Genomic DNA, 15,646 nt, shown 5'->3' on the forward strand with positions numbered 1-15,646 from the left:
ATAAAGGCTATATTAACCAGTTCTAATTAAATTCAGTTTATTTTGAAGACCTACTTCTTCAAGCAGCATACTTCTACATTAGAATATTTTTCAAAAAAAAAAAAAAGAAAATCTACTTCTAGAATGGTTCAAATGTCTGACATATTATTTGGAAACACCAAACATGACCACTTTGTTCAGGATACAAGAAAGAAGGAAAAACCGCTAGTAGAAAATGAAAATTAAAGAAGGAAAGGTAAGCAGATAAGCAAAATATTCTACAAATGCTAGTAGTTTCAACAAGGTTATTTATCTGGATTACTCATTTAGGGAAGAAAAAAAGATGAGAAAACCAGCTGGTCACAGAGGAAGGCCAAGGGAGGTGTGTGCACATGCATATAGTCCAGCTGCAGTTAGTTCACAGGTCTTTATCATCAAGAAGAAAGGTGCCTACAAAGGACAGAAACTTCCCCATTCAACCCACAGACATGTGAAAAAAGAACCGGAGATCGGAAGTCTATAAACCGCAGTCCTGGTCATTTTGGTCACGCTAATAATTCTTAAGACCTACAGCAAACTGACCTGACTTGTTTGAGCTTTTGACTCACTCTCTGGTTGCATTTCCTCATTCAGAACACAGAAATAATAACCATCTTGGCAGTTACGCTGCGAGGACCATGTGAGATTATAGATATGAAAGTGCCTCAATAAGGTTCCATAGGAAGGTTATGTATTATATTGATTACCAATGCATTGGAGAGTTGAGCTGAAGCTGATTTCATGCATTCTACTCATCTGAAAACATAAAAAGCGAGGATAACCATGGGGAGAGAGGACTCTCCTAAGCACTGATTGATTCACATCGTTAATGGAGCCCATCTGCAATACAGCTATTATAGTATATGGTATTAGCAGGCCTGCTTACAATTAAAAGACAGCACAAAGCACCCGATAAAGCAATCCAGACTACAACTTGATGCAGTAAATTCTTAAATAACCACACTAAGGGAAAGCAGGTTCTAAAATAGGCACTAGAATTAAACAGATACTCAAAAACCTCTATCTCCATGGCTCTGGAATGTTCTTTATGATGTCTCTAGCTGTGACTGGATTTGACTGCATCTAAATTTAATCTTCAGCCCCACTGAGGGCACAAAGAGGTGGTCCAGGAGTATGTGACTACCTTGTTCTCACTACCATCTAAGATTTTTTTTTTAATGTGGCAGGATTATCACTGCCATGCAGATAAGCAAAAGTGAGTGTGCCCAGCTATATAATTACAGATCGAAGCTCAAGAACAACATAATCACTGGTCCAAGGTTTACATGGTTGGCTCTGTGCCTGCATGCAAATATCACATTGAATTGTAATCTCCAGTGTTGAGGGAGGGTCCTGGTGGGAAGTAACTGGATCTTGGGGGTGGTTTTCCCCCAGGCTGCTCTCATAGTCACCAGTCGAGGGTTGATATGATTTGGCTCTGTGTCCCTATGCAAATCTCATGTAGAATTGTAATCCCCAGTTTTAGAGGAGGGTCCTGGTGGGAGGTGACTGGATCATGGGGGCGGATTTCCCCCATGCTGTTCTCATGATAGTGAGTGAGTTCTCATGAGAGCCGATGGTTTAAGTATATGGCATTTCCCTCCTTGCTTGCTCTCTCTCTCTTGCTCCACCATGGTAAGGAGTGCGTGCTTCCCCTTTGCCTTCTGCCATGATAAGTTTCCTAAGACCTCCCAGTCATACTTCCTGTATAGCCTATGGAACTGTGAGTCAATTAAACCTCTTTTCTTCATAAATTACCTAGTCTCAGGTAGTTCTTTATAGCAGTGTGAGAACAAACTAATACAGAAAATTGGTACCAGGAGTGGAGCACTGTTATAAAGATATCTGAAAATGTGGAAGCACCTTTGGAACTGGGTAACAAGCAGAAGTTGGAACAGTTTGGAGGGCTCAGAAGGAGACAGGAAAATGTGGGAAAGTCTGGAACTTCATACAGACCTGTTGAATGATTTTAACCAAAATGCTGATAGTGATATGGACAGTGAAGTCCAGGCCGAGGTGATCTGAAATGGAAATGAGGAACTTACTGGGAACTGGAGTAAAGATAACTCTTGCTATGCTTTAGCAAAGGGTCTGGAGGCGTAGTGCCCTGCTCCGGAGATCTGTGGAACACAGAACTTGAGAGATGATTTAGGGTATCCAGTGGAAGAAATTTCAAAGCAGCAAAGCATTCAAGATGTGGCCTGGCTGCTTCTAAAAGTATGTGCTCATGTGCGTGAATGAAGAGATGGTCTGAAACTGGAACTTATATTTAAAAGAGAAGCAGAGTGTACACGTTTGGAAAATTTGCAGCCTGACCCTGTGGTGGAAAACAAAAACCCATTTTCTGGGGAGAAATTCAAGCCTGCTGCAGAAGCTTGCCTAAGAGGAGGTGAATGGAAATGCCCCCAAGGCATTTCAGAGAACTTCATGGCAGCCCCTCCATCATAGATCTAGAGGCCTAGAAGGGAAAAATGGTTTATTGGGCCAGGCCTGGGCCCCACTGCTCTGTGCAGCCTCAGGACATGGTGCTCTCTGTCCCATCTACTCCAGCTCCAGCCATGGCTAAAAAGAGCCAAGATACAGCTCAAGCTCTTGTTTCAGAGGGTCCAAGCTCCAACCCTTGGTGGCTTCCATGTGGTATTGGGCCCACATGTATGCAGAAGGTAAAAGTAGAGGCTTGGGAACATCTGCCTAGATTTCAGAGGATGTACGAAACACCTGGATATCCAGGCAGAAATCTGCTGCAAGGGCAGAGCACTCATGGAGAACCTCGATGAGGGCAGTGCAGAGGGGAAATTTTGGATTGGAGCTTCCATACATAGTCCCCACTGGGGCACTGCCTACTGGAGCCGTGAGAAGAGGGTCACCGTCCTCTAGACCTCGGAATGGTAGATCCATTGACAGCTTGCACCGTGCACCCAGAAAAGCCACAGGCACTCAATGCCAGCCCATGAAAGCAGCCACAGAGGCTGTACCTTGCAGAGCTATAAAGGCAGAGGTGCCCAAGGGTATGGGAGCCCACCCCCTGCATCAGTGTGCCCTGGATGTGAGACATTTACGTGATGTGAGAAAGGCAATTATTTCAGAGCTTTAAGATTTAGTGACTGTCCTGCTAGGTTTCAAACTTGCATGGAGCCTGTGGCCCCTTTATTTTGGCCAATGTATCCCTTTTGGAATGGGAGGATTTACCCACTGCCTGTACCCCCACTGTATCTTGGAAGTAACTAACTTGTTTTTTATTTTACGGACTCATACGTAGAAGGGACTTGCCTTGTCTCAGATGAGACTCGCGACTTGAACTTTTAACACTGGAATGAGTTAAGACTTCAGGGGAACTGTTGGAAGGTATGATTGGTTTTGAAATGTGAGAACATGAGATTTGGGAGGGGCTGGGGTGGAATGTTATGGTTTGGTTCTGTGTCCCCACCCAAATCTCATGTTGAATTGTAATCCTTAGTGTTGGGGGAGGGACCAGGTGGGAGATGACTGGATCTTGGGGACGGATTTCCCCCATGCTGTTCTCATTATAGTGAGTGAGTTCTCACGAGGGCTGATGGCACTCCTCTCTCTCTCTCTCTTAATCTCTCTTTCTCTCTCTCTCCCCTGCTATGCCATGGTAAGACTTGCTTGCTCCCTCTTCCCCTTCCACCAGAACTGTAAGTTTCCTGAGGCCTCCTAGCCATGTTTCCAGTATGACCTGTAGAACTATGTGTTCATTAAATCTCTTTTCCTCATAAATTGCCCAGTCTCAGGTAGTTCTTTAGAGCAGTGTGAGAACGGACTCATACAAAAGTTCTATTTACACTTCAGTTCGTTGGTCTGTTTAAACTTAACTACTCTGTAATTAGTGTCTATCAGCAGAGGAGACTTGTTTGAATTTCCATCCTTTACATTTCTAAATAAAAGGCTTACAGAACACTTAGATCTTAAGGTAGAAACTTGGTAACAAACATCTTTCACAATACACAGGGCTTGAATTTATCAATGTGTAATGTTCCAGATGAGGAAATTAGCCTCTCTCTATTCTTTAGCCAGAGAGGACGCCCATATAACAAAACTTTATTTGAAACATTGTGCTAATTCACAGGTTCACATCTGTCCCAGGCTGGGGTGCCCTGTGATGGAGAATGAACCTCTCATATCACTTTATAGAAAGCAAAAGTTTTATTCAAATTGGCCATGAATTAACATGATTGTTTTTAATTTCTCATTATTCTGAGTAAAACATACTGGATCTAGCCTTTTTATAATAGCATTTCTACCATTAAATTTAATTAAAATCATACTGAATTTATACAAATTCTAAATACAAAGACTCCCTTGTAAAACTGAAAATTCACTCAGTAGATTCTGAATGAATGAATTATATGAATGAAAGAGTCTTTCATAAGGTTAAAGGGCGCCATATCAACTGTGAACTGAATACTTGGTATGAATAAAGCCTTATAATTGTATACATTCTTGATGGGAATAAAATATTTTCATTTAGAAAACTCATACTGTAGAAGCAATTAATTACTCAGATCTTAGAAATGGAGATGACATGATGTTCTGAAGCAGGAATTTAATAGAATTTGGACTTGAAAGCCTAAGAATACATTCCTGATAGATTCGGTTCTTGCCACTGGTCACAGGGGTTTTTTATAACTAGCCCCAGGGTTTGGACAAAAATGAATAGAATCATCCAAAATTATCTCCTGCTAAGGACTGACCTTTGGGTAAACAGGCCTGGAAAAATGCTGAAAGGAGAAGGCAACAGCAAATGTGTAGTGTAAGAAGGAAAGCAGCAGTTCTTCTCAAGAGAATTTTACATCCTCTCCCTTGCTCCACAAGGAAAATTCATGTAGCTGAAATTATGCTTGTTGAATGTGGATAAAGGGAGTCACATGATGAAGTAAGTGTTCCATGAAGATGAATCTGTCAGCAGTGGGGCTGATGGATTGACAGAGAGAGACCAGAGGCGATGACAAGAACACAATGCAGAGAAGGGGGGAGGGATGGAGTCATGGGAGACACGTCAAGACTTAATCGGCGACTATTTATAGGCAGGAGAGAGAGGAGTCAAAGATGACTCCCAAGGTTCACTCTTAGATGGCTGGGAAAACAGAGGGGTATGGCTGAGAAAGATGAGGAAGGCAGAAGGAGAGCTCTCTTCCTGCATGATTTACCTTCACACTGGGTGATGCCACCAACCCTGGAGATCACCACTACTTACTGTAGACACGGGGTCTGGCTATGTTGCCTGAGTTGCTCTCAAACTCCTAGCCTGAAGTGACCCTCCCACCTCAGCCTCCCAAAATGCTTGGATGACAGGTGTGAGCCACTGCACCTGGCCTCCTGGGTTATTTTTTGACCAACTGTAAAGAGAAGGACAGTGATCCACCCTGTTAACAAAGCCTGAGAATAAGTGAAGACAGAATGACACTAGTAGTTACATAGTTAGCAGGAATGAGTCAACCCGTGAGCAGAAAGCATTATTTAGGGACACACACTAAAGCAAGACTTTCAACAGCACAGCTCAGCTGTAGGCTGCTGGAAAGCACAGTCGCAGTTAGACCAAACCAGAATGAAATGTCCAAAAACGGTCTAGACTTTATGGAAGAGAAGAATCAAAGACAAGGGCCCAAACTCAAATGCCCACAGGGGCCAGAAATGCAGAAGGTTAGTGTTAGCAACAAAGAATGAGGGCACTGCAGTAAATAGCATGCGTCATTCTATCTGAAGAGGAGCCACGTCTTACCTGTAGGTGGGTTACTCCCTAGGTGAATTACTCCCACCCAGGGCCATAAGCCCAACCTTCTGATTCTTCAAGAGAAACCATCACACCCATCACTCTCTATCATATCATGCCTTTTTATCTTCTGCAAGCACTTGTCAATACCTAAAATCTTCGTGTGGTTGTCATTGCTGCTCTGGGCATGTTTATGGTCTGTCTCTTCCTACTAGAAGTAAAGCTCACTGGGGAGTCACGTAACGGGCACTCATCTATGCTCAATCAATATGCGCTCACCTCTTGACTTCCCAGGACTTACAATTTGGTATGGAATAAATCCAGAGCCCTCATATCTTTACAGTCTTCACAATCTTCCACCTTCACTTTCTGCCACTCCCAAAACACCCTACCTTTCTCCAGCATGAGCTCTACAAAGGGAAGACCTGGGTTCAAATCCTGACTCTCTCTGCCACTTACTAGCTATTTGTCCTTACTGAAGATACTAACTATAAATCTCAACTGCTACATCTATAAATGCCTATGTCACTGGGTTCCTAGAGGAACTAAGTAGGATATTTAAAAATTGATTACAAATGTTACACTAGCCCAGGCACAGTGGCTTACGCCTGTAATCCCAGAACTTTGGGAGGCCAAAGTGGGCAGATCACTTGAGGTCAGGAGTTCAAGACCAACCTGGCCAACATGGTGAAACCCCATCTCTACTTGAAACACAAAAATTAGTCAGGGAGGCTGAAGTGGGAGAATTGCTTGAACCTGAGAGGCAGAGATTGCAGTGAGCCAAGGTCGTGCCATTGCACTACAGCCTGGGTGACAGAGCGAGACCCTGTCTTTGAAGTTTCCTATACTTGAGTTTCCCCTTCTTGCACTCACCACCCAAATAACCTGCTACTACCCAAGCAAGTCAGGCCTTTGCACCTGGAGCCTCTCCTCTGCCGATTCTGTGGCTCTTCCTTTCTCCACCTTTCTCCACCCTCTTCACTTAACTCCTAATTGCTCTTTAGGGCCAGCTCAATTGTTTCCTCCCCTACGAGGTTTTCTTTGACTTCCCTAGGCAAAGGTTATTCTCTCCTTTGGATGCCTACAGCCTTCTGTTCCTTCCACTAGTAACTGCACTAACATAAACCACACGTCAGCGGCCACCTCGATTCTGACACTCTACCAGTGAGCAAAGATAGGGACAAAGTGTTAGTCTTCTTCATTTTCCCCAGAGTCTAGCACAGCACCTGATTCAAAAGAAGTACTCAATAAATGTTTGCTGAATCAAACAAAACTGAACACCTACCATGTGTAAATCTGATTTATTGGAAACTATTTGAGTAGAAAGATACATCTTGCTCTACCATAACAATAACTACCAGATAGTCAGCTCTTGATTATCACATTGATGATGAGGAGCAGTGAGAGACATTATTTAAGAATTGTTGATATAGGTATTTTTTGCTACTTTAGGTAGTGTAAGCATATAGTTAGTGTGACTTATGCAGTGCTAAAAACTCAAGACCAAAATTCTCTCTCCTACTGATCTGGCACAGTGCCAAAAATACTGAAGAGTATTTTGAGGGTCCTTTTGAATTTCAGTTTGATTATAACATGAATTCCATGGGAACCACTATACTCTAACATATGAGTGTTCAATCATCAATTAATTCAACAGAAGGCCTACTACATGCCAAGCATTACAAGTAAAATCATTACAAGCCTGAATTCTATATATTACAATTTTTAACGACTGCTTAGGAAGACCTGGAAAACTTGAGAAGGCTGTTTAAAGGCAGCTCTTTAGATAAAGTCTGGACTTGCTAAAGAAACTTCCAGAAGGGAAATCTTTTCCCCATGCTCCACAGTATAAAACTTTCTATTGATTTTTTAAATTAATTCCTTATAATAAAGGTCATAAAAATATAGGTTCCAGATTTGTAAAAAAGTGTGCCAACATCTCATGGCAGAGACAGGTGGGACTCTTCATCCCATGTTTCTCTTTCTGTTGTCCCATACCAACAACAATGGGACGACTGGTTTCTGGAAAGTCAAGAAATGTGGAACCAGTCCTGTTCTAAGAGAAGGAAATAAAAATGATCACCGAGATCTAAATTCATTTAAACTTCTCTCTATTCTCTCTTCAACCTGGGGTGGTAGGTAATAGAGAAAGCAACAAAAGACTGAGCCACACACATGTCAACTAAAGTCAGCTTTCCCCAAGGCCCAGTGCTATGCATCGTGCATCTCCACAATCCCTTCCCAACCAGAAGAGAAGAGAATCCTAAGGGAACATGATACAGGACAAGTAGGGTTTTTTTTTTGTTGTTTTTCTTGTTTTGTTTTTGTTTTTTGGTAGGGGGGTGGTTTGTTTGTTTGTTTTTTGAGACAGAGTCTCATTCTGTCACCCAGGGTGGAGTGCAGTGGCACTCACCACAACCTCCGTCTCCAGTATTAAGAGATTCTCGTGCCTCAGCCTCCCAAGTAGCTGGGATTACAGGTGTGCACCACTGCGCCCAGCTAATTTTTGTATTTTTAGTAGAGATGGGGTTTCACCATATTGATCAGGCTGGTCTCAAACTCCTGACCTCAGGTGATCCATCTGTCTTGGCCTCCCAGAGTGCCGGGATTACAGGCGCAAGCCACCACGCCCAGCAGGACGAGTAGTTTTCGACTAAAGTTTCAGGAAAAGGTTCCTTAACTTTCCTAGGAACAGACCACATATGATTATCTCAGAATGAATGAATGAATCCAAAGTGTTCCTCCCGCTTTTAAAATGTATAGTCCATTTTATTAATATGTTACATTAATGGTTAATAAAATGCTTACATTTAGTAATCATACAATTCCATTTATGCCCATAAAAGTCTCTACAAGTGAAAAAGATCGATCCTGATAACAAAATAAGAGATATAAGAAAAAGCAATGTTTTTTCCTTCTCTAGTCTCACACAACACTCAACCCAACACTTCTGACGTCTGATGTATGGGAGGGTTTTCCCCACACACCAAGTAATTCTGCAGATTCTCCATCACATACCACCTCGGTGTCCTCCAATTCAATTCTGACACTTAGCCTGGAGATAGCGTCAGATCCACTGGTTGAAGGCCTAGTCCCACAAGCCTACAGATGCCCACTTCAGATGCCAATCTCAAGCCCCATATGGAGGCCTGTGCTCCTGAAAGATCAGCTATAAATTGGGGTAGTCAGAATCCCTTTAAATTAATTTGCTAGAGCAGTTCACAGAACTCAGGAAATACTTTACTTACACTTACCATTTACATAACAGATATTACAAAGAATACAGATGAACAGCCAGATGGAAGAGACACATAGGGCAAGGATCTTCAATGCCGTCCCCAGGAACTCCACCCTCCAGGAAGTTTCACATGTTCAGCTATCCGAAAGTTTCCGGAACCCAGTCTTTTGCATGTTTATGGATGCTTCCTTACGTAGGTATGACTGATTAAATCACTGGCTACTGGTGATCAACTCAACCTTCCACCTCTCTCTTTGGGGTTGTGGGGCGCAAATCCTAAACCTCTAATAATGTGCTGGTCTTTCTGGTGACCAGCTCCCATCCTGAAGCTATCTAGAGACACCCAGCCACCCATCATCTCATTGGCATATGAAAGACACTCATCACTCTGGAGATTCCAAGGGTCTTCGAAGCTGTGTACCAGGAAACAGGATATTTACCAAATACATGTCACAGTATCACATAAAGCAAAATTAAATTTTTCCATTTCAGACCCTAATACTGCTACATGGCAGGAATCTGACTTCCTAGCTAGTAAGAAAGAATTTATAATAAATCATCAGCAAATAAAACTGTCTTTAAAGAATCTTGAATTGGGGTAAGCACCAAAAATCAAGGAATATAGCATTTAGATCCAAGGTGTCAAAACTCCCTACCTGCTCTGGACTACCTTGGTTTATGCCTACTATCCTGGCATAATTATTAGCAGCGTCCACTTCTACTTTAAAAAATGGCACAGTTTGGACAACTGGCTATACATCACTCTATGGAGATAAAAAAAGATTTTTCAACATTCTTTGACAAAGAAACATTAAGGCATTCAGAAACATTAGCATGCAAAGAGGTGGTTTGCACAATCTGCTTTTACACTCACCAATTCTGGAAGAGTTAATAAACATGTTAACTTTCACAGCTATAAAGTAATAAAGATTGATCAACGCTGAACATTTATGAAATTTCTTCAGACATAAATGTGGAGCTTGGCCTTGCAACCCATATTTGGGAATTTCCATTTCCACCTCTACCCCCAGTCTAGGGATCCATGAGAAAGGCACAGTGATTCAGCATTTCTAAGGCTTTCATTAAAATGTGCTTCAGTGCAATGAAATCAGGGGAGGGAAAAAAAGGTACATAACACAGATATTAAAATAAAAACTTCTTTACATGAAAGCAGAAATGAAATTCTATACTTTCTTACTGAAACATTTCTAAAGCAGCAGAACTGGCAAGTGTCTCTCATCACTGTTATTAAGCAAGTCAACCCAAGATACAGCAGAAAGCAGATGGAACACTTTTTATCAACTACTTCAAGAGATGCTTAACAGAAGTAAAAGGGAGAGCACAGAACACAAAGGGTAATTTCAGGGCACCCACCAAACAAAACTGTCTATACCTGTACAGGAGCACTTTTAGAATCTTGCTTATCTCATTTTCCTGTCTCCTGGAGGATAGATCATGTCTTTTCATCCTTTTAACCTTTATCTCTTATCTTTGAATACTTAGCATACCGTTTTGCACATGACAAAGGTGCAACAAATGTTTATAGAGTTAAACTAATAAGAAAAATGCTTTCAAATATGATTTCTGTAGAAACATTCTTTTCAAAGTACAGTATAAAAGAAACCCAACTACAATTGAGGGTAGGGGGGAGGATGAGACATAGAATCATTCCAAGGTCAAGCAGGTGATCCACAGTGAGAAGTCTATTCCTCTAGGCAAGTGGTGGGTACAGGTTTAACAAACCTTATTATCATGGGAAGTCAGGTATATTACAGTCAAATCACGTCCCACCAAAGAAAGCAGCCACATAAGGTTAAACTATAAGGCAAGCATTAGTCATAGCCTCAAACATCTGAATTATTAAAAAGTTCCATTGAAATTTCAAGTCTCCGCTGAGGAGGGCTTGAGCATTCTTTGAAACAGGCCTCGAGGCAGCTGTTTTTCCTTTCGCCAGCACCCTAAGCAAAGGTGCTGGAGTTTGAGAACTAACCATTCAACTCTAAAAGGCCCCATTTATAAGGAAAGCTATAAAAGCCTCAATGCATTTTATCAAAAGGGCCCTGGATTTCTCTTCTTTAAAGACAACACCCATTTCTCCCATCAATAAATGTATTTACCCCATAATGTATTTCTCCTATCAATAAAATGTATTTACCCCATAAAAACATATGCTCTAAAATGCATTTTTCCTTTAATTGCAAATGAGTTAGACATGACCTATTAGTCAGCCCATTAAGTTATATAGGAGCTTATGGAGAAAACGGCTGGCTGAGATCAGAGACACATTTATCTCATGGTGGGTAGCAGCCACTTCAAAAGAATGTGAAAGAAAGTTCACCTCTCCAGTAATACTCAAGGTGAAGGAAGCACTTTCTTAAAGACCTAACTTGTAAAAAATAGTAAACATTAAACATTCAGGTCACCTGAATTTTATATTAGCTGCTTTATAACATAGGAAAATCACCCAAAAGCCTTACATTTCTAGCTCCCCATTTGTAAAATGGGAATAAATACTGTTACCACTCACCTATATTTTAGAAAACTAATAAAAACAATGATGTAAACTGCAGATACTTTCTTAAATTCTAGATGTTTAGACAGTTAACTGTTAACTGTTGTTCTCACCTGAACAAGTACAGGTCAAAAGGAAACATTTAACATACAGACTCTATTTTCTGCTCCAGATAAACGACAGAGGCACTGATAATCCATTGTGTAAATCAGCTCGGGGTTCAAAATAATATTAATTCAAGTAAAGAATAGTAACCAGGGAAAAAGATCCCTTAAACTCTTTGGATATTAAACATACTTGTCTTCTACTGACACCTTTGTAAATATGAGTCCCACTTTCTGAACTAACCTGAAAGTAAAGCAACCGCTCATAATCAATACAAATTAGGTACTGAAGAACTATGCCAACCAAAATTGTTCTTCATATTATGCAAATATTTGTGTCTAGTCACCGTAATCTTTTTAAATGTCAAATTGTTTACCTATTGAAAATACAACAGAAAAAAATTTTTTTCCTCCTACTGATTAAAGAAACAGACTGTTTAAACATTGAGTTTCTAAGTGGAAAAACTGATGGAGACAGTGCAGCCAAATAGCTTCTTGAAGCAATCTTATATGTGCAGATTGAAAGCAGTTTTTATATCATGGGAGGCAGTTTCATATCAAGGCAGAATACTGCACCCTTACATAAAGCCTCACAGAAACAAGTCAGAATCATAAACACATTCACTTAACCACTGTTCAGTGCCCAATGTACCTGAAAGATACATGGATATCATTTCAGGTATCAGAAAATCCTAGTTCCAATTTAGTCAGAGAAGAGAAACAACAGTCCTATCCCAGTAGATCCCAAGTTAATTCCTTCCAGTTTCTCCCCTATCATAATATTAATTGCTTTCTTAATAAAATGCTGCAGTAAAATTTGTGAAATCAGATTCTGGCAGAAAATCAAATCAAAGGAAAACTCTTCATGATAGCTACTTTCGCATAGCCAGCCTCCTGCCTACCTTATTATGTTTTTGCTGGTGTCTTGCCTTTGTGTCAAGAACGTGGTAAGGGCTTTCCGAGTCTTGGTTGATGTAATATATGAGTCTTGAAGGCAGTGTGATTTCTTTCTGCATTGCATTACTGTAACTGATATTACTGCTGCTATTCTGTTGCAATGTATTGTCTTCCTCTGCCAGGACTCCCAAATTTTTTTCTGCAGTTTCATTCCAACGCGGAGCTGGTGGAGGTAGCGGGTTGGGGGAGCAGGAAACACAAACATACACAAACACACATATATTTACCCCATAAATACATAAGCACTAAAATGCATTTTTCCTTTAACTGCAAACACAAAGTTTTCATTTATAAGCAGTTAAGAAGTAGAGCTACAGTAAAGCAAGTTATTTCAACAATAAAATGGCCTGGAGAGGTTAATAAATAGCCAATAAAGTTTATACAACTGTGCACTATTTGTTTTATGTCTTATATATACATTTCCAGTCAGACTCAGATCCACACTTCTAAGTGTTGGGGGGGAGGGGGTAGAATGAACTTGAGGGAAGAAGAGTCATTAAATGAACATGTTCAGGGGTCCTGCCCCCGATCTCCACCCCTTCTCTGAGTGCACAGAAGCACAACTCTACTCTGCCTAGTGGCATCCCATCCGAGAGCTAAGAACGCTCCTAAGATAACTTGAGTACTGAATTCATGGATACCGAATGTTAATTGACTCTTTTAACAAAATGGGCAATTCCCTTCTCTTTTAACTTTGAGATGAGCAAACATACTTTGCCATGTAGGGATACAGATGCTGGCAGCTTTCCAATTTCTTTTTATTTTCCTGCCAAAGCCAGCTTTCTGCTTTCAGTGATTTCCAATCATCAATGTATTGAACATGGTATTATATTAATTGTTCCTTATAATGACAAGCACTTTGAGAAATCAGAACCAAAGGTCGTGCACGAAGTATGTCTTCAGCACCTTAATTCTTTGGTCCCTGAAGTGTGCCTCCCCCACCTTAATTCCAACCGCACTGAATATGCCGGGTAGGAAATTTGAGGAAACAGCCCATAGCCACTATTATCACTACATCCTCCCCGCATTCACATTAAGGCTCCACCACGCAAGTATCAACTTGCTCCCTCGCTGTATTTCCCATCCACTGGTTTCCCCTCCGCAAGTTGCACAGAGATCGCTGAGGGACCCAGGATCCACTAAACACCTCCCAGTGGAACCAACAAAAATTGGAATGGGTTTTTAGCGAATGCAACAGAAATGGACTTCCAAAAGTGAACTGGGATGAATGGGGGTTTGGGAACGAGAAGGGTGGAAAGACACGCAGGGAGGGAAGGAAAGGCCGAGCCGGGAACAAGACTGGAGCGCACGGACCCGCGCGCCCTTCGTTTTCCTCTGCAGGGCCCCGCGGGAAAGCCAACGCAAAGGGCACGGGGCCATACCCACCGCTGGGCGCAGCAGCCCCCCAGGCGCGGGGCCGGTACGAGGCGGCGAGCGGAGGCAGCAGGAGAAGGACGAGGAGCAGGCGGCAGGGCGGCGTGCGGGCCGGAGCGCAGGCAGGCACCAAGCCGGCGGGGCCGCGTTTGGGGCCGCAGGAAGCGCCGGCAAGGCTGCAGCCCGCCAGGGGCGGCCGCCGGGAGCTGCTGCCGGGCGGCTTCATGGCTCATAGCTCCCGGGCGCCGCTCCGTGTGGCCAGCGAGAGCGCCGGGCTAGCTGCGGGGCGGCTGCGGGCGGAGCCGGTCACGCCGGCTCGGCGCGCATGGTGCCGCGGCGGGCAGGGGGCAGGGGGCTCGGGGCTCGGGGCTCGGGGCTCGGGGCTGGGCGGCGCCCCCTTTCCCGGCTCGCCTAGCCTCGCAGCCACTCCCGGGGCGGGACGCAGAGGAGTCCAGGGGTCCTCGCCGCTCCGCCAACTTGGAGCCTCCCCAGCGGCTACTCCCTCCCCCGGCGGGCGCGGCCGCTTCAGCGACTGCGGGGGCTGCCGCCGGGCCTGAGGATGCTGAGGCGGCGCGCGGGAGCGAGCGGCGCGGGGACGCGCGGAGCGGGCGTGCGCCCCGCCCCCCGAGAGCGCGCCCGAGCGGGGCTTCGGGTGCTGATGCTGCTGCTGGATGCTGTGCTGCTGCTGTTGCCTGGCCCGGAACGCACTGCGCATGCTTTGTTGGGGGGCGGGGAAGGGGGGAAAGCAGCAGAGTGATGCAGCAGCCCAAGCAACATCAGAGGTGACGGGTGGTACCTCAAAAGATGGGGGCGGTGGAGGGGGAGCTGGCAGTCACGGATAAGCCAGAGGGGCAGAAAGAGAGTGCGGGGGCTTCCAGGCCAGAGACAGGGATGATCGGGAGAAAACAACCAGCCGAAGTCCACATGCCTTTTCCACCACCCCAGACTTCACATACTCCCTCCTATTCCAACCCCTTCCTGATCTGGATAAACTAAGGCCATGCATTCCCTTCTCAATCCCTTATTTATTTGCTTCCTGCATGTAAATATAAAGGATTGAAGCCGGGGAGGTAAAAATAGCGCGGCTCCTCATTCAGATTGCCAGCAGCGAGTGGGACTGCGGCTGAGAAGCGCGTTTGCACCGTAGGCTGGCGCGGAGTGGCAGGAATCCCCCGCGCAGGGGCGCTCCGCCCAGGCCTGTGCCCTCCCTGCCCATGCCTGGTGTCTTTGAGGAAAGCGCAAGAAGCCTGACGGTGTTTGCTCAAAAGTTCAGAAAGTATGACTGGGCATATTCGGGAAGGACTTAGACATTCTGGCTGGGAAGCAATACAGAGATTAGAAAGAGTGTGGGGCAGCTATCTTGGGAAATCCGTTGTTTGTCAACCAAGGGGGTGGGCACGCATTTAGTAGGACACATTTCTGTTGAGATCCAGTCCTGACTGCTGCAGAGGAAAGGGGACATTTTCTGTCGTTACTGTAAAAACTGTAAATCCCCAACTTCGGTGGGTTCGCAGCCACTAAATCTGATGGCTTCAAGTAAGAGTCTGTGGCATATTTCTGTCCCCAAATTCTCATAATTTAAGCATTCATTTATTCACCCTCCCAATGACAATCCGAGTCATAACAATGTTGTCTTACTCCGACATCCATGGGGTGAGGGCTGGGGTGGAGAATTCCATGATTAAAAGAAAGAATGTGGGTATAAAGTGCCA

General features: G+C 43.7%; 1 protein-coding gene across 3 annotated transcripts in view; it reads right to left on the bottom strand.

Moving 5' to 3' along the window:
- Positions 1-14,503, bottom strand: part of ADAM23 (ADAM metallopeptidase domain 23) — a 172,160-nt gene extending 157,657 nt beyond the window's left edge. For all 3 annotated transcript variants that reach the window (XM_050752825.1, XM_050752826.1, XM_050752828.1), the window contains exons 1-2: positions 13,947-14,503; positions 12,506-12,723 (exon numbers count right to left, since the gene is read on the bottom strand). In XM_050752825.1, the coding sequence (XP_050608782.1) occupies positions 12,506-12,723; positions 13,947-14,160 (432 nt within the window). In that variant the 5' untranslated portion in view covers positions 14,161-14,503. The remainder of the gene's footprint in view (positions 1-12,505; positions 12,724-13,946) is intronic.
- Between the last annotated feature and the right edge of the window lie 1,143 nt (positions 14,504-15,646).

The sequence above is a fragment of the Macaca thibetana genome, chromosome 12, assembly GCF_024542745.1.
Source record: "Macaca thibetana thibetana isolate TM-01 chromosome 12, ASM2454274v1, whole genome shotgun sequence".
NCBI lineage: Eukaryota > Metazoa > Chordata > Mammalia > Primates > Cercopithecidae > Macaca > Macaca thibetana.